The 19,302-nt window shown below is 43.0% G+C and overlaps 2 protein-coding genes across 4 annotated transcripts in view; one reads left to right on the top strand and one right to left on the bottom strand.

The window, feature by feature from the left end:
* ARSK (arylsulfatase family member K) overlaps positions 1-2,623 on the bottom strand; it is a 43,085-nt gene extending 40,462 nt beyond the window's left edge. Inside the window, exon 1 of one of the 2 annotated variants that reach the window (XM_053295917.1) lies at positions 2,533-2,623. Coding sequence is in view for 1 of the 2 variants with exons in the window: in XM_053295916.1 (XP_053151891.1) it covers positions 1,304-1,480 (177 nt within the window). In the remaining variant the exon portion in view is untranslated. Of the gene's footprint in view, positions 1-1,303; positions 1,912-2,532 lie in introns of those variants that run through there. The other variant, XM_053295916.1, reaches the window with a different exon arrangement.
* The window catches only part of SKIC3 (SKI3 subunit of superkiller complex), an 84,255-nt gene continuing 66,778 nt past the window's right edge, over positions 1,826-19,302 (top strand). Inside the window, exons 1-11 of one of the 2 annotated variants that reach the window (XM_053295915.1) lie at positions 1,826-1,845; positions 6,134-6,228; positions 7,726-7,869; positions 9,935-10,026; positions 11,921-11,996; positions 13,174-13,314; positions 14,856-14,954; positions 15,051-15,159; positions 16,357-16,497; positions 17,053-17,154; positions 18,703-18,842. In XM_053295915.1, the coding sequence (XP_053151890.1) occupies positions 6,139-6,228; positions 7,726-7,869; positions 9,935-10,026; positions 11,921-11,996; positions 13,174-13,314; positions 14,856-14,954; positions 15,051-15,159; positions 16,357-16,497; positions 17,053-17,154; positions 18,703-18,842 (1,134 nt within the window). In that variant the 5' untranslated portion in view covers positions 1,826-1,845; positions 6,134-6,138. Of the gene's footprint in view, positions 1,846-2,704; positions 2,822-6,133; positions 6,229-7,725; positions 7,870-9,934; positions 10,027-11,920; positions 11,997-13,173; positions 13,315-14,855; positions 14,955-15,050; positions 15,160-16,356; positions 16,498-17,052; positions 17,155-18,702; positions 18,843-19,302 lie in introns of those variants that run through there. The other variant, XM_053295914.1, reaches the window with a different exon arrangement.

Genomic DNA, 19,302 nt, shown 5'->3' with positions numbered 1-19,302 from the left:
CTGGTGAGTGAAAAAGTACTGATGAACTGGAACTCACTCTTTTAATGGTTCAACACCCTGCTTGTGGGACCCTAGGATAAGATTCAGATGAAGGCTTCTGTGTGTTTTAAAGTTGCCTTACAAATATCAGCCTGATCTGTTTGCAAGCAAGCATCACCTGTACGAACAGTCTCATCTATAAGAACTGTATGCATACTCTTTCATTCTTGAGTATTTGGTCAAGATGCTTCAGGTTTCCTACCACTTTATATAAATGCTGGCACACTAGAAATTCTACAAAATAACTCACATAAAATCTATCATTAGCCTGATTCAGATATTATGCTGTACAAGTGTTCAGATCTCTGCACACTCATATATGTGTTTGTGTGAATGACTGTACCTGTGTTCATTTTAAAAGTGAACCTGGATACAGGCCCTTCACATGTAAGGTACACACAGGAAGTGTTCTTCTGCACCTGCATTCAACATAACATGTGAATGACTGCATTTGTGTACAGATCTGTACCAGTCTACACTGTACATAGGGTTGCCAACTGTCCCTCATTACAAGGGATGTCCCTCATTTCAGGGATGAAATGTTGGTCCCTATAGGGACAGCATTTATCCCCCATTTTGGTAGCGGGGCAAGCAGCTTCTTATTTTGAGAAGTTTTTGGTTGAAAAGTGGTATAACTTGAATATGTTTTAACTAATAAATAACAATACTGGCATTATTCAATAGCATATAATTCAATTACATATATATCAATGATACTCAGGCTCTTGATTACCATTGCATACACCTCCTGCCCTGCCCCCAGCCAGCACCCCCCCCCAACTCGTGTCCCTCATTCTGGCAATGAAACGTTGGCAACCTTAACTGGTTGCACGAGTGTTGAACATAACTTGTTTGGGCCTATGGACACTGACTCCAGTCAGTGTACCCAAAGAGCAGTTTTAAGTCAGTGGCTTATGTAACAACACCCTCCTCCACCTTTCTGTCATGAGGACCCCGGTTTAGACAGGATAATCTTCCAAACTAAGTATGAGATTCACTATGAACATGTCCCCAAACTGCTTAATGGCAAAAGCTTTCACTGTCAGTGCAACATCGCAGCGCTCTATTTGTGCGAGGTTCTCTGGCACGTTAGCCGCACCTTCTGGTGGAAACAAGGCGGCGCAGCAGGCATGGGAAGTTAGAAGAGCCACATAGCAGCTGCAAGCGGAGCTATTTCAAACCACCCCACCATAAGTTCCTTCCCTTTGAGCAAGGAGGGAAAGCAAGATGCCCTGCAGGGTCTGGTTTGCTCCAAAATACTTACAAAGGAATCACACATCACCATCACAACGTTAGGCCTCCCACAACTGATACAATCCGTGTTGTTGAGCAGAGGGCTCGCCTTCACCACTCCCCAGAGGGCAAAGCCCGGGAGCAGCAGCAGGAGCGATGCAACTACATAGCTTGCAGCGAACGCGTGACTTTCACCCTGCCTAGCCATGTCTTCCTCGGGGCCACATCGGGGGCTCCAGGGGTCACCACGCAGCGCTCCTTCCCGGCACCACCCTCCTTGTCAAGCAGCTAAAGAAATACTCGCTACGTGGCTCTGGGCTGCACGGAGTGGCGCTCCTTCCAGTGCGCACCCACTGACCCTTCCAGAGAAGAAGTTCACCATGAGCAAGTAACATTGCGGTTGTCTCCGGACAAACTCAGCCAGAGTAGGAAAAACCAACCAAGACTCCCATCATGCGTGGCGGGACAGGAGGAAAGGGTGAAAAAAACCAGCAGAAAAGTCCATCGCCTTCGGAAATGGTTGTTTTTAACAACAAAATCTTCCGAACTAGAGTTGTCATCATCAGACCAGGGGTAAGGAGGGAGCAAACCCGTATCAGCTTCTGGCATACGAAAAGAAATACCGCACATATAGCGCAGCGAACTACTACTCCCACAATGCAGTGCGACGGAGTGTTGGATAGAGACGAGCATAGAATTTAGAGTTGAAAATCCACTGTCGGGAGAGGCGGTGTGTTCTGGTTAATTTTGATGCCAGCTGCCAATGGAGAAACCTAGCACTTTGTCGTGGCTTGAAATCGGGAGTTAGTGCGTGATCTAGTCCAGGTCTTTCTTTCTTGTGTAGCGGGGTAGGGGTAGAGATAGAGATAGCTCTATATCTATATAGAGATATAGATATATGTATCTAGAGATATATATCTATATAGAGATATAGATCTCTATATCTAGAGATCTATAAGTTTGCAAGCTTATTTTCCCTTTAGACAGCATAAAATGACTTCTAGTCCAACCAGAATGTGTAAATTAGCCAGGTTGCCTAACTCTCAAAATCACAAAATAACAGGTGGCCGTGGTGGTCCATGAAAAGAAAAATCCGCAATCCGGACTAGGTAGCGCTTTTCTTAGGACCAGCCAAAAAGTAATAAAGCATCAAACAGAGAGCTTTCAAGTCCGACCAACCTATTCATCAGGCTAGATTATTGCAAAACAAAAGGATCAATGTGGGAAAGAAACAAGAGGTGCACCTAATACACGCATTACCTAATTTGGTTTGCCTAACACTGTGAGAGATGATAAGATCAATACGACACTACTATACCGAGAAAAGACGACTTGGTGAACTACAACTCCCACCACGACACAGAGGTTGGGCTTGCAAGCGTCATTGATACGCGACATGCCCTAATCGCTCTGACATTTTACTCATAAAAAATGGGACGAGGCTAAGTAAAGTGAAGCCGCGCGCATGCGTGTTCTGGTTCAGGAATCAGGCTAGCAATGGTTGTTGGCGACTGTCAACTGTAGTTGTGGCAGGGAGCGGTGAAAGTAGGTGAGTGACCCTTGTGCGCCCCGGGCTAAAGTCTCCGTTTTCATTATCCTGAGGGTGCTGCTTCTCCTGCGTTTAAAAGGACTAGAAGTTCAATGAGTCAAATGTCTGAGCTGGACTGCGGGTCTGTTGGGGGAACCGGAGAGAAAGAACTGGTTAGGGTTAGGAATTGCGGGAGGCGTATCCTGTGTTAATTAAATCCAGGGTAGCTCCCAAGTATTAGTTCAATAAAGGATTTATTTATTTTGTTGCTTGTGCATTTTTGTTGTTTCCCTATTGCCTGTCCTAAATTGTAAGCTCCTTGGAAGCAGAGATCTATGTTGCCTATATTTAACTCTGCAAGCTGGCATGTGCAGTCCTGGTGCTGTCTAAATAATAATAATAAGCATAATGAGACTGAGCTATGAAATAAGAAGACACAAGTTCAAACATTTCCCTTGCTATCATGAGCTTAATAGGGTGGTGGTTTTAGGCGTCATAGCCCCCCTCCCTCATCTTATAGAAATGATGAGGTTCACCTAAACTACAATCTGGTTATAAGGACTGCAGCTATTGTATGTGAAGTGCTTGTGGGTATGGAAAAGAGCTCCTCAAAACCAAAAAGCCTTTGGCACAATCCCTTAGTTTCCATTTGCTACTGTAACTGAAATAAAAATTCCTATTCTTCTTCTGCCTCTTTCTCACTCCTCATCCTCTGCTCTTTCACCCATGTCAAGTTTTAGATTGTAAGACCTTTGAGCTTCTTGTGCTTTGTGAAGTGCTGTGCATGCTGATGGTGTTGTATAATAAATATATTAACATGGGTTGGGGCACTGTGGTGGAAAGCATTTACCTCTTGACCCATTTTTTAAACTATTTGATTTCACATAACTGTGAAAAGACATCTAGGGGGACCTAATCTATACTAATTGGTGCAGCAGGAAAATGCTTGACTAAGAAGCAGAAGGTTGCCGGTTTGAATCCCCGCTGGTACTATATCGGGCAGCAATGATATAGGAAGATGCTGAAAGGCATCATCTCATACTGCATGGGTGAAGGCAATGGTATATCCCTCCTGTAATCTACCAAAGAAAACCACTGTGCTCTGTGGACACCAGGAGTCAAAATCGACCCGATGGCACACTTTAACCCATATTAAATAATTTTTAGTATGTTCATTAGAGAAAGAGGGACCATTGTACTTGGAGACAGTTTTTGTTGTGGACTGGCACTACCACATCTAAAATATATCAAAGTTGGCTTCAAAATCATGTAATTCAGTCTGCTTTTTCATCACATGCTTGCACTGAACTGTAAGGCTTCTGAATTACCAGTGTGCCAACCCTTAGATTGAACTACATACCTCTGATTGGGTAGCATAGGAAGCTGCCATATACGGAGTCAGACCATTGGTCCATCTAGCTCAGTATTGTCTTCACAGACTGGCAGCGGCTTCTCCAAGGTTGCAGGCAGGAATCTCTCTAAGCCCTATCTTAGAGGAGCTAGGGAGGGAACTTGAAATCTGTTATTCCCAGAGCGGATCCATCCCCTGAGGGGAATATCTTACAGTGCGCACACATCTAGGCTCCCATTCATATGCAACCAGGGCAGACCCTGCTTAGTTAAGGGGACAAGTCATGCTTGCTACCACAAGTCCAGCTCTTAACCATCAAGGCTTAAGACAGTCTATTCAGACAATATGTTTTATGTATATCCATATATGTTTTTGTGTGAATGACTGTACCTGTGTTCATTTAAAAATAAACTTGGGTACAGAACCCTTAAATACATGGTACAGATAGTGTACTGCGGTCCCTGTGTTCAACATAGCCTGTCAATAACTGTATGTGTATACAGATCTGTACCTGTGTATACTGTTCACTCCTACGAGTGTTCAGCATAATGTCTGACTAGGGCTAGTAACTGAGTGGTAACTTGATTGTGTGGGATAACTGAGGCTTGCAGTGATTGATGGGAAGACAAGACCTTTGGGATACCCCAGTGTAACTTCAACCTGATCTTCATGGATTGGGAGACATATTCCTGGCAAGAAAAGTTGCAATTCGCTATACATGGAGTTGGGAATAAGCCTCATTGAATTAAGTGGGACTTATTTTTGAGTAAATGTGCCTAGGACAGAGACTGAGAACAACAGAAAGAAAGACACGTGTTTCTAAATAACCCCTATAGAAATATGGAACCCTGCCATACAGTGATTTTACTTTGGAAGGACAGGTGTGTGTTCACACATCATCCAAAATTATGTTGAAGTCCCTGCAAGCTATCGGGGAGCACTCCATACACGATTCAGGTTTTTCAATATGCATTGGAGCTTAGCCTGATTTATGTCCAGGGTAAAAAAAGTCCACTTTTTGCATTGGGTTTTTGGGCAAATCTGAAATATCTGATATGCACCATAACTCACAGTATTTCACTCCTCTTAATCCCACGGTAAAGCCTGCTGTCTGGGAAAGGCCCTGGCAGTTTTTGCTTTTGTTAATATGATGTTGCATGTTGAGGGAGCTTTCCCCAAAGTAAAAAGAATAAAACTATCTATTGTGATGAATGGCCATGTCAATCCTAGGCATAAGGGGAAGCTCATTCATAAGAGTAAGAGAAGTGCAACGCAGACCTTTTGCATATTTTTATCCCTGATTTTATGGAGAACCAAAAATACTACAACAAACAGAAAGCTGAAATATCTGTGAAGTACTTTTCCTCTGACCTTGTTCCAGATAATCGGTAAACTGTTTATTGATGCATGCATAGTTTAGTATGGGCTGTATGTGGCCTCCTGGGTGAGAGCCCAGCTTCCTTTGGTAGGGACTCTCTGGTTTGTCTAACCCCAACTGACTTACAAAGGAGAGAAGCGGGTTAATAGCCACCCAGATCCTTCTCCTTTTCCAAGGCCCCCACTACATCAGCCACGGTCCTCATAGGGATCCCAAGCCATAACAAAAGCCACTTCCTTCTGGTGAACCTGCTTCTGCACTAATAGCCCTGTACAGCCTTGACAATCTCACAGGAGGCAAGTCGGGCTGGATGGCCAGTTGCACTTTGGCACAGCCTCTGCTGACTGAGGCCTGAGTTCAGACACCGGGCATGGTGCTGCTCCTTCCTTCTTCCCCAAATGCCTTAACCCTTGTTTTCCCTGGTCCCTTAAGCTGCTGCCTTTCCTTCATGGAGCCTGCTACCCTGGGTAAGTGTCCATCTCTGGGGTATCCAGTGGCTATGCTGCTGAGTTGGTGTGGCTCAGAGCCTCAGCAGGCAACAAGAATGATTTGAAAATCTGAATGGTTTGGTATATATTTATCTTTTTTGTCTTAAAATTACCAGTAGTCATGTCAAGCAAGGAAGTGAAAGCAGCTTTGAAAAGTGCCAGAGATGCAATAAGGAATAAAGAATATAAAGAAGCTCTGAAGCACTGTAAGGTATGAATATTTATAGTACTGTGTATAGCATTAAACCTTTTTTGTCTTAAAAAAATTAAAGCCTTTTGTCTTAAAAAGATTAACAAAGTGAGGCAGTTGGGTACTAGGGAGAGGGCCGTTTCAGTAGATTCACTCCGTTTATGGAATCGCCTCCCCAGTGAAGTTCTCCTGGCTTAATCACTTGTTTCTTTTTGATGTCAGGTGAAGACCTTTTTGTTCACTCAGGCCATTTAAGTTTTGCTTTTTAAATTTGATTTTTAACTGCTTTTTAAAATTTTAAAATGGCTTTGTATTTTCTTTCTCCCTTTTGGTCTGTTATGATTTAATGTGTTGTGTGTTTTTATTGGACGTTTTAATGTTGTGTTGTGAGCCACTCAGAGAACAATTTGTTATAGGGCAGCTAACAAATAAAGATGATGATGATATATCATTTTTCAACAAAAGTGCTCAAAGTGGTTTCATAGAAAAATAATAAATAAGATGGCTCCCTATCCCAAAATGGCTCACAGTCTAAAAGAAAATATAAGGAAGATGCCAGCAACAATGTCTGGAGGGTGTTATGGTCTGGAGGATAGGGTCAATTGCTCTTCCCTTGCTAAATATAAGAGAATCACCACTTTTAAAGGTGCTTCTTTGCTCAATTAGCAGCGTTTAATAACTTAGCTTTCTAAGCATGAAACTGTATAACTTGTTCACAGTAATTGAGTGCTGGACTAGGACCGGGGAGACCCAAGTTCAAATCTCCATTCAGCCATGAAAACTAGCTGGGTGACTCTGGGCCAGTCACGTCTCTCTCAGCCTAACCTACTTCACAGGCTTGTTGTGAGGAGAAACTTAAGTATGTAGTACACTGCTCTGGGCTCCTTGGAGGAAGAGTGGGATATAAAATGTTGATAATAATAATAATAATCTTCAAGGAATTATTTCCACTGCACCTTAAACTTGTATGTCTGGTCTTTAGCTGTGCTGTCCTGTAAATGCTGCCAATCTAGCAGGAAGACCTGCATTACAGCAGCAGTGCAGCTTTTGTTTCCTGCTGGTGGGGGTTTGGTTCATCTTCTATCTCATAAATATGAGCATACAAAGCAACTGTTGTTCAGAGTCAGGCCACTGGTCTGTCTAACCTAGTGCTACTTTGATTAGCAACAGGGACTCAGGCAGGAATGGTTTCCCCTTCAGGCACTCAGACAGGAATCTTTGCCTAGCCAGTCCAGCTACCCAAGACACCCAGAGGTGGATCAGAGATCCTTTGATGCCAGAGACTGAACCTGTTACATGTGAAACACATGCTGTACCACTGAGCTCTGGATCCTCTCCCATATCTTTAGATTATATAAACTACCCAATTTTGGGATAGGATACGACACAAAGCAGGATTAGGTATTTGAGCAAAGTGTAAATTCTGCTTTTCTCTCTCAGCAGTGGAGTATTTTATTGATTTGTCTTTATCTGTATTAAATATTTCTGTAGTATTCACTTGAACTTTTGTCCTTGTAGGCAGTATTGAAACAGGAGAAGAATAACTACAATGCCTGGGTCTTTATTGGGCTGGCAGCTGCTGAGCTGGAGCAACCTGACCAAGCCCAAGGTGCCTACAGAAAGGCTGCAGAACTTGAACCAGGGCAGTTGCTGGCGTGGCAGGTATGGATGTGATTTATCTCATTTTCCATATTGTGTGAATATGCTTGTAAAGAATATGTTTCTTTATGCTTGTGCAAGTACAAGGAGAAAAATGCAAGTATTGTGCAATAGCCTGCTGTATCGAATCCAAAGATGGGGGGGGGATCTTGGGGGGCATATCTTATGGGGGCCTTAAGGTCAAACTGGACATAACCTCTAATCATGGCATTGGCTCTGGTGTGCTTTCTTTCTTTCCTGTGACTATCGGGCACAGGGCCACCCTTTAGTAGGGTGAATCGGGGCGGCTGCCCTGAGCTCCATGCAGTCTGGAGCCCCTCGTCTGGCCCCTCACCCAAGGTAGCCGATTCCCCACCATGCAGCTCTGGCTTACGTTCTAGGTGGGATGCAACAGGCTGTTTAAAGTGAAGAGCAGCAGCTGCAGCTAGTGAGGGAGCCTGCCTAGAAGGTAAGACAGTGCTGTGCGACTGGGACGAGACCAGCATGCAGCAGGCGAGGGAGCACCTAAGAGATGGGTGAAATTGGCAAGGACACACAGGCTCCCGGGCCTGTGGGAGGAGAGGTGGGCAGTTTCCTTCCCCACAGTCTCTCAGCTCAGCTTGCAGCCGGTTGACCACACAGAGGACTTGCTTTCTGTCTTGCAGCCTTTCCACCTAGTGAACTGCTTGCACACTGGGCTCTGAGAGCCTGATGAAGGGGCACAGCAAAGGCAGTGGAATGATTATGCCCCGCAATTTGAGGGGCCTGGCTGGAGCCCCGCACATGCTTACATTTGCTCCGGGCCCCACTCGCCACATAGGATGGCCCTGAACGGGCATGTGGGGTATGGAGTGATGCAGACTGGAACCGTGGCAGGGAGAATGGGTGGTTTTAACCCAGTCCCTGCCATGGCCTCTGTCTCAGTTCAAGTTAGGTCCCTACCCCATGTGTGCTATTTGCTCTGAAAACAAACTAACTTCCATGTGTTCTAATGGGAGTCCCCCCGCCACCCCCGGGTAAACATTGCACCTAGGCAGGCCCCATCTGGATCAGAATCATCATGGTAGGGGGTAGGGTTAAAGCCCTCCTATTCTCCCCCAAATGACCCAATCCAGATAAGCCCCCCACCACCACCACACTGATGGCTTACACATCAGGGGAAAAGCAAGCACACCAGGGCCAGTGGTGTCTAGTTTGGCCCTTAAATACAGCACTGTGTTAATCACCGTGCTTTGTCAGGTATGATTATTAGCACGGTGGTATCTTAGAAGTGATAGTGGAGCAGAGAATTCAACACGTATGGACAGTGTCCTGAAAGATTGAATAAGGGATGCTGTATAGCTAAAATCCACTGAATAATTAAAATACTTTGGATTTCCCTGCCAGAGAAAGCAGGGATTATTGATGCAGAAAACATCACTGAATAAATCCCTGTTATTGCTGGTACTGTAAAATACAGTTTTTTATTCCAGGACTAGGTTTCTCCCAAGTTATTTGATGTTAGAAACTGGGTGTGTCTGTGTCTTAAATTCAGAGTCCTCTTCCTTTTGGGTAAATACAGTCATGACTTGTATTTAACCTCTTTTTTTTAAATGGGGAGTCATCAGAGTTATCTCCTATTGCTGGCGTGGCACGTATAACTGGCCCTATTCACCCCCAGCACAGTACCTCCAGTTACCAATGCTGGTGTCTATCTTATGTTTCTTTTAGATTGTGAGCCCTTTGGGGTCAGGGAGCCATCTTATTTATTTATTATTTCTCTGTGTAAACCACCCCGAGCCATTTTTGGAAGGGCGGTATAGAAATCGAATAAATAATAATACTGTATCTTTTATTTAAATCTTTAAAGTGAAATGAAAGATACTTAGTCTTTAGTTCTGTTAAAATCTTTGCAGTCGTTCAATCAAGGTTTGTTATCTTTCCTCCAAATGGTACCTCTGTATATAGATTCATTCTACATTGCAAGATTCTTTGTCCTCAAAAGACTTTTTTTTAGAAGTTCATTGAAATAATGCTAAAGTGAATTTGGACACAGTATTTGAAAAATCACATATTTGCTTCAAAAGTAGCATGTTTTACTTTCATCTAGGGCTTAGCAAATTTGTATGAAAAAACAAATCACACAGATGCCAGAGAAGATTTGATAAATGTTTACCACAAACTCCTGGAACTCTATGAAAGGTAAGAATATGGTAAGGTGAGAACATATCATTCCAATGATACATTAAAGTTCAATTTAAATTGATCTTCATGATGATGATCACAGAACAGTCTATTATCACAATACTGTTAGCATCCTATATAATAAAACCCTAGGGTACCTGTGTCCGTGTCCTGCGTCCGTGTCTCTTGCAGGTCTTATGCGCATGCGTGGTGTGCGCGAGGTGTTGATTGGTCCATAGAGTGCTTCCGGACTTCTTGCTGATTGGCCGCGATCCCACGCGCGGCGGGAGGGGGGGGTCTGCCGTACAGAGGCGGTGTGAGCGGCGAGGGCTGACAGGGCCAGGAGGGGGAGTCGCCGCTGGGGTTCCCTCCGCCAGCTGCTCTGATGCCGGGGGCATCCGAGCAGCTGGGGACCCAGGAGGAAGAGCCCCTGCAGCAGACGCCACAGCCAGAGAGTGAAGAGGTGCGGACTCTGTCTCCCAGCGGCCGCCGGCGTCCCCCGGCCCCTCCCACAGCCACCGACGAGCAAGGGGAGGAGTCTGGCGGCAGACGTGTTCTCCGGGGGGGCTGGGAGTGGGGCCGGGAGTGGGGTCGGGCCGCGGCTGCCGCAGCTGCCGCAGCTGCAGCCACCACCTCTCGCCGAAGGAAGGCCGAGTATCCCCGCCGTCGCCGCAGCATTCCCGGAGCGTAGTGGCAGGATGCCCAGGCGAGGAGAGAGGAGGCACCGGCAAGAGGGCGAGGGGGTGGGGAAGCTAGTGGGAGAGCCTGGGGCAGGAGGGAAACGGGCGGTGGGGCTTTGCAGTTTGCCGCCTGGGAGGAAGAACGGCGGTGGTGGGGCCCTTTTCGGCCCTCCACCGTCAGGTAAGGAGGACCTGGCTGTGGCAGCGGTGAGGTCCGCCCAGAAGTTGCTCAGTGCAGGTGGGGGTGCGGGGCAGGGAGGAGAGGAACGGAAGGAGAGGGAAGGCAAGAGAGAGTGGGGCGGGGGGAGTGGGGGAGGAGGGAGGGGAGGAGGGCAAGAGAGAGTGGGGCAGCAGGGAGGGGGCAAGAGAGAGTGGGGCAGGAGGGAGGGGGCAATAGGGAGTGGGGCATGAGGGGGGGGCAAGAGAGAGTAGACTGTTCTTGCAGCCGGCCCCAAGGAGCGCACAACTCTTCTAGCGCCCGTTAATGGAACGGGCTTAATGACTAGTTCTTAAATAATATGAAAACACATTTCTGCAAAAATAAGAAACTTTTATACTTATGAAAATAAATCCTCAAGTCAGCTGATCACTTTTCTGCCACATTGATTAAATTGAGAAAATCTGTCCATAAAAAATGATAAAAACTACTTTTGCATGATATTTGCCCCCCTCTTCTGCCTATAAAATGGGCAGGTTCACACAACCAACTGTAAAAACTTACAAAGTAAGTATGAGAGGAACTGGTGGGTGCAAGGAGTATGCGCTTCCCGATCCTGATTAGCTACTTCAGCCTTCGATGTTACTGACTTCATCAAGTCAACTTCAATCTTGGTTTCAAATGGGCACAGAAATTCGGTAAAATCTATGATGGAATGGATAACCAGGATCAGGAACTGGACTTGGGTAGAAACATATATCACACCCTCTGGGAGCATGCGCTTCCCACAACCTCCAGTACCTACAGGCAATAGTGTGAACCTGCCCAATGTTTCATGCTTCCCCTCTAACTTCTTCTCCTTAATCACTCTACCATTGTGGATAATAGGCTATGTTTGGAAAACTTGCAACCTCCTAGTTTGGAGCAAGTTCAGTTCCCCTGCTCCTTCTCTCTAGGAAACTGCAGTGGAGAAAAACAGAGAGGCTAAATGGAGAGCCAAATCTCATTTTGAGTTTATGTAATTAGTTAACTGAAGTGGAAGAATAACAAAGGTAATCTTTTCCCCCCCTTCTAGTACTGACAAACAGAAATGGTGTGAAGTATGTAGAAAGCTTGTGGAGCTGTATCACCAAGAAAAAAAATACCTTCAGGTTGGTTGCTATCTAGTTGATCCTCATGTATTGTAACTGGTCTCCTTAAACAATTTTAAAACCATATTTTATTGTGTAAATTTTTGGGGCAAACGTTATAGTTTTATTATCCTTGGGACACATCCTTCCTCCATTGTTTTAAAAGGAAATGACCTGGTTTAGCCAAGTGTGGATTACACCCATCCACACTGGTTCTGTAGATTTAGACTCTACTAGATGGAAATTATTCTATGATCTTGACAGGCTAACTTTAAGATGCTGAATGAGAGGTTACTGACTGTGACAAATGGATTGAGAGAGAAGAGAGGGGTTTTTTTTGGTGTTTTTTTTTTAAGGAATACAGTTTCTAATGATAGGGGACTTGATTATTGTTAAGCACTGGCATAATATGATATCTGATTAGTCTTTCCATGCCAGTTCTGCTGCAAATTATGTTGTATGATCATCTCACAACTGTATAGCATAGCATCCCCCCCCACCCATGCACCCAGAATACTTTTCTGAATTTCCAGTCTTCAGGAAATATTTCTTTCCAAATGTTGACATCCATTGCTGCTCCAATAAGTCTGCAAAGGAATTTTCTTGATAGCTTTAGGAGAATATAGCAATATCATTTTTTTGAAGATTTATTCTGTAATGGAAGCAAGTCATAAAGTTCAAACCTTTAAGCCAAAGGTGCAAGGATTACATTGCAATTTTCTTCATGCAGTGGCAATTGTTCTTAGACTTCATTAAGCCTACCATCAAGTTAGTCACTTTCTTTACTGACACGGTGGGTAGTGTTTAATGTTTCTTCAGAATATGGCATATTGATACACCATCTGTTATGTATTTTGACTGCTAAATGATTGCTTGCTTTGGTCTCGGTTTCTCTATTACATTGTCCAGAAATACTTAACATTTTAAATAAAATATTACTGCTATGAAAGATGCTGTGCATAACACAGCTGGAAAACAATGTACAGTATATAGCTATGCAGCCAAGGAGATAACTGTAAACAAATAGTAAAGTCATCGTATAATTTTGATTCCTGTTGTTTGACATCTCAGTTAGATTATAAACCATTTACCTTGATTGTTGGAATTGGGGAATGGCTTCTGAATTGCTAGAAGTGAAAAGATCAAAGCATCCATCTCACTTGAGAAGCCATTGAAGCTTAACAGGTTTTCATGACAGGTGGCTCGAACCTGGCACAAGCTAATAAGAATAAAACGAGAAGAAGGTGCAGATAATGCTGAACTTCATGAGCTATGGAAGAGATTGGTCCAGTTACTGGCAGAGTGTATAAATCTCCAGGACAACGAAACTCAGCAGTTGGTAAGAACTTTCCTTTAGGCTCAGATGTGTTATACTCTTTTGAAAGCCCTTTATATTTGTATAAGTTGCAGTACAAACTTTTTCGTTGATTCACAGAACAATCTTGTAAGGTAGTTGAAAATTTCCATTTTCCTTTTGGGAATTGAAGCCAAAACACAATGAATTTACCCAGAACCAATTATTTGACTCCTCTAGCTTGTGCTCAGCTCTGATGCAAGTTGAACTCAATAGATTAGACTTGTTATGGATGTAACCAGCAATGAAAACATAAGTAATATTCAATCTAGTAATATTTTTATTTATTTATCACATTTTTATACCACCCAAAATGCAGTTTTGGAGAGTGCCTTAACATAAGAGCATTTTAAGAATGCCTTAACATAACTACTTTAGAGCCTTCTACTATTTTTTGTCTCTCTCACTGCTTTCTGTGCATTGGATCCTTTATAAGTGACTTAATGAAGCTCTTCACATGATCCATGCGAAGGACTTTGGGCGGGTCTGTGGGGAAGGAGGGTTTAGCTTACCTTCTCCCCGCAGACTATTGGTGGTGGTTCCCTGGGTGGGCAGATCGTCCACCCAAATGAACGGTGGCTCTCCTGCGGGCTGCCCACGCCTCGCCTGGCCACTCGAGGGAACGGGTGCAGCACCCCCCACCCAGAGCCCATATAATACACCACGTGAGTGCACGGTGCATTACTGGAAGCGCCCCCCATTTGAGTGTGTCTGTTGTGGCTTCAAGCAGTCGTGGTAGACACACGATCATATCCAGTTTGGGGGGGGTGCTCATACCCCAAACCTGGGTTAAGTGGTGAGCTACTTAAGAGGGTTCACTGCCATACCCAACTGGTTCCTGGTGGTTCTCATACACAGAAAACCGGGTTGGGCTTCCCTAGCCCTGTTTTAGTTGCTTGTGAGAATAGTTTCATAGTGTATTAAGGGGGGTGAGTGGGTCAGGAAGACCACTTGAAACATGGGAGGGGAAGAACAAGAGTGATGGGCCATACCAGGCACCTCTGTCATGCAGACTGTGAATCTGTGAGAGATCTAGGCTCACACCTTGGGTGAAGAGTTTGCTGTGTTTTTTCACCTGAAGTCACTTCCAAACCAACTATCATGGGGTTATACTAAGCTGCTTTCTGGTTGTCCACATGTCTGCTGAGCAAACCTGTGTCACTACTTCTTCGTTTATTCTTGAGAAAAAACTATAGGAGCACTCTTGTAGCTAAAAATAGTCACATGGGAAAGTAGACCATGATGCATATGGGACTGAAAACAGCAATTTGTGAAACAGTACGTAGTTCCCACATCCTTATCCTTTTGTTCAAGGACCAAGTTGTGTGTGTTTTGTATATTCTTGTGGTTTGTTTTGACTTTTTCACAGACTGTGAAGATAGGGGTTTTTGCTGAAACTAACAAATCAAATCTTCCCAGACTTTGGGCACTGCACAAATACCATCTAAAGGGCATATCCCCACTTCCTAAGCTTCTGTTTATTGGATTCTTTCTTCCATACTGCAGCATCTCTGCTACTTTTTCAGCTTCTTAATGCATTTGAAGAGGCAGTGAATTCCTCAGACCCAATTCCAAGTGAAGAACACCAAAAGCTTTACAGAGAGTTCATTCAGTGCTTGTCAAAAGTAAGAACTGCTCTTTGTTGCATTGTAACAAGTTGCTCTGTCCCTAATGTTTACAACTTCCTACATTGCTAATTGTTTTTCTCCTCCTGAAATAAGCTTCCTCATGAGTCTTCTAGACTGAAGAAGGCCTGCAAAGATATGATGGCTTTGTATCCTGCTGTGAGTTATCCTCTGGAAGTTCTTTGCTTGTATTTCATTCAGTCAGGTAAGCCAGGTGACTTCTTACTTTTTATGTTGCTTTTGCTTTTCTATCCTCTGTAGTCTCTTACTTATCCATTGTCCCACTATGTCCTCTGCCTTCTCACACAAAGGAAATTCAGCCCCAGAATTCCGCACCTCACCTGGCAGATTAAAGTTGGTAACAGGAAAAACTCAAAAGTAAATATTTTTAAGTAAAGCTAAAAGTTAAATGTTTACCAAGGAAAAAGGAGTTAGGAGTTGCCTAAATAGTAGGACTGCCAAATTTAGTTGGTTGGATTAATTCAGGGGTTCTCAAACATCCCCAGATGATGTTGGACTTCAATTTCCTTAATCCCCAGCCACAATGGCCTTGGCCATTGTGGCTGGGGATTAAGGGAGTTGAAGTCCAGCAACATCTGGGCACCCAAGTTTGAGAGCCCATCAATTAACTGATTAAAAGCCCTTTTGATTTACTAAAATAGATATTCCCAATTAATTGATAAGCAGATTTTTAAAATTATGTAAATTTCTCATCATAAAAACTAGATTAAGATCACCATGTTAAGGGGCATAACCGAGACTATTGCCTTATCTGCATTGACCATTTAAGGCAGATGGCATGATCTTCTCAGTTTCTCATGAGTCAAAAAGAAGAAGAAAATCTTCTGCATTGGAGCAAAGGAGGCAAGATCTTGTTTAGGACTACAGTCTACCTCCTATGCTGCAAAGCATAAGAGGGTGCATGCTAATGATTGAACACACACTTGTTTCAACTGTAGAATGTAGTGTTCCTTTTTTCCTGCTTCCTTTGAAATGTTCATATAAGTGATAGTAGCGCTGCTGCATTTATTCTGTTTATCAGAATAAATGCAGATTACTTTCTATGTCATAAGGAAGAATAGGGTAGGTAGCTTCATGGATATCTTTTGCTGGAGGAGAGGAGTAGCTGCTTCCATTTGAGACATTCCATTACGCTATAAAGACTGATCTAGTCTGGTATATTGATTATAGATTTCTTCTTATACATCTGTGTATTGTTTGATCTGTGTCAAAAGGAAAATACATTTTTCAAAAAGAAAGCCAGGTGTAAAATTTAAGGCCAAGAGCCTTTGGATGGATAGAGTGGTATAGAAATGTAACAAATAACAATGTTACAAGTTGCTTGTGATCTGTTTTCTTCTCAACATGTAAAATATGTCTTAATGACAACTCATTTTATTAGGCAGCTTCACAGAGGAAGCCCTGAATGGTTATAAAAAGCTTCTTGACATTGACTCAAGAAGTGGCCCAGCCCTTATTGGTTTAGGAATTCGATTCCTCCAAGAAAAACAATATGAAGAAGCTGAAAAAAATCTAACAGAAGGTAAGCAATGTAGCAAGAAAAGAGTAAATAAATTCTTTGCCTTCTGGGATTTATATACAGTCTTTAGGACTTTACACTAGAAGTAAAGAGTGGACACTTAGACAGAATGGGAATGTCAAACTTAGTTGTGACAGTTTAAATCTACGTCACATTAAGCCAATTTAACAATAAACATTGCATTAATCTACTTGCCTGGAGGTGTTGGTATGAGGATGTTCGAGGGTATCTACAGAGGGAGACTGAATAATAACTGAGCATATTATTTTGAGTGTGGCCATCCTGTAAATTATATGGATTGAAAGTCAAGTAGTATTAAAGTTATAGATACAAGAAGGGACATCTGACCTAGTATCTTACTTAAAATTAAATTTAATGTCTTTATCTGTGATCTTGTTATATTAATTTTGTGAAATTTTAACTGTTTTATACTGTTAATATTGTGTTTTTAATGTGTACACCGCCTAGAGATACTTATATCAGGCGTTATAGAAATATGATAAATAAAATGCATTTTAAAAATGTATTAAATGAATCATGAAAAATCTTTCCTGTCAGGTTTGCAGCAGACGAATCAGTGTCCAGTAGCATGGTGTTACTTAGGAGAGGTACAAGTGAAAATGCATAAATATAATAAAGCTGTACATTCTTGCAATCAAGGTAATCTTTGAGCTGACATGAAATATTGGTTTCTAGTGAAATACACTTTGTAATATTTTTTATAAGTATTACATTGGGCAGGATCCATACTAAGTTAGTCACGACCAAGTCTCATTGGCCGACATCCAGACAAATTACTCCTGAGTAGCCCTATTGCATTTTTAAAAGTCTTTATAGTAACTCCTGATCAGTACTGTTGAGTAACTTAGTCTGAATGTCAGTCAGTGAAATTAATGGGCAGCATCCAGACCAATTAGTCATGATCAAGTGCTGCTGGAATCAATGAGGCAAGTAACTTGTGCCCCATTAATTTCAATGGGACAATCTGGATGCTGCCTAATGGGACTTTAGCCATGACTAACTTGTTTCATTTATTTTAGTGATGCTTAGTCATGACTAATTTAGTTTGGATCCTGTTTGTTGTCAGGTTATTTGCAATACTTTATCAAATTAACTTATTTGGAAAATGTTTAGCATTTTTATGCCTTTTCAGTACAATATTCCCAGGGAGAGGGCAGAGCAACAGTATAATCAACAAAATAATCAAACAATTTTAAACAGCAGTGGTAAGCAGTAATCATAGCTTCAGCTAGCATATTTGGAAGTAAACAATGTATCTGTATAATATTTTCAAGGCCCACTTAAATGGACCAAGCTTTTGGATCTGTCAGGTTTCCATAGGAACACAGTACATAGGAAGCTGCCTTATACTGAGTTAGCCCATTGGTCCATCTAGTTAAATGTTGTCTACAGAGACTGGCAGCGGCTTCTCCAAGGTTGCAGGCAAGCAGTTCTCTCAGCCCTATCTTGGAGATGCCAGGGAGGGCATCTCGGAACTTTCTACATGCAAGCATGCAGGTTCTCTTCCCAGAGTGGCTCCATCCCTTAAGGGGAATATCTTACACTGCCCATATGTAGATTCCCATTCAAATGTAAACCAGGGTGGACCCAGCTTAGCAAAGGGGAGAATTTATGCTTGCTACCACACTTTCCACAGTTTTCCTGTGCAAGCTGGTGCCACAGAAAAATCTTTGTCATAATTTCACAGTAGGAGACGCCTGCAATAAACTGCTGCCATTAGATCTCAATGGATAACATCCAGACAAAGTGAAAGTTGTTTACTCACATATGGGGAGCCTGATTTTAACCCACCCCTACTTCCCTGTGCTCCCCAAAAATATGCCTAAGAGTTGGGGGATTCTCAGGTATATATTTTCAGCAAGCACTGGGGGCTGCAGAAGAAAAGAGGAGGATTAGCAAAACATCTCCCTCCCCTACCCACCCTTTGCACAAGCAAAAGAGTTTGGAAGATTCTGTCTTTGTGAATGTCCCCACCCCCAAGATTGCCTCACAGTAAAGATTGAATTTAAAAGGTGAATAATTTTACAAGTCATATTTAGATGCCAGAGTCTGACGACTAGGTTGTTTTAACATTCCTTCATAATGCATTGGTGTTCTATCACACTAGCAGTGTTAAACTATTATGTTGTTAAAGCAACAGTACCTTTGAGTCAAGTATTGAACTAGAATTGTTTTTCTTCTTGACAGCTCTCAAGACATTGGAACAACTTAATGAAACCAGTTCCAGTCAGCAACAGAAAAACCTTGCTCATCGTTTTAAAGCAGAGGCCTTGATTAAAATTCCAGGCGCCGACTCTGCAGAAGAAGCCATAAATTCCCTTGCTTCGGTATGTGATATAGCTGTTCATAAAAAACAAACCAAAAAAGAATCTAGCTTGGGTAAATAAAATCTCTGACAGCTTAAAGGAATTAGTGGCCTTAGGCTGCAGTTGTACAGTACCTGTGTGTGGTCTGCAGTTCTGATGAATGCAGGCAAGGACTGCCTTCAGCTCCCTGTTTTCTCAGCTCCTCTTTTCTTTCCTAAGGTTGCAACCTTGTACCTGTCCCTATAGCTGTCCTTCTGTTTGATCTGCAGTAATTAAGAGGTGATAACATTTCACTTCATGGCGTAAAAACCTTCACCTGCTGATTCCTTCATGTTAAAAGTAGGCCAGACCGGGTGTATTCTCTTCGTAACTCTACTCATATACCTTCTCTTTCCTCAGTTCCTCCTTCTTAGTACTGTGTCTCCTGCAGTGTTTGCTTCCTTGAACAACCCTCTCTTTGAATTACTTGCCCCATAGTTGT

The sequence above is a fragment of the Hemicordylus capensis genome, chromosome 2 (genome assembly GCF_027244095.1).
Source record: "Hemicordylus capensis ecotype Gifberg chromosome 2, rHemCap1.1.pri, whole genome shotgun sequence".
Classification (NCBI taxonomy): Eukaryota; Metazoa; Chordata; class Lepidosauria; order Squamata; family Cordylidae; genus Hemicordylus; species Hemicordylus capensis.
The sequence above is the reverse complement of the archived record's forward strand: the minus strand, read 5'-3'. Positions and strand labels throughout refer to the sequence as shown.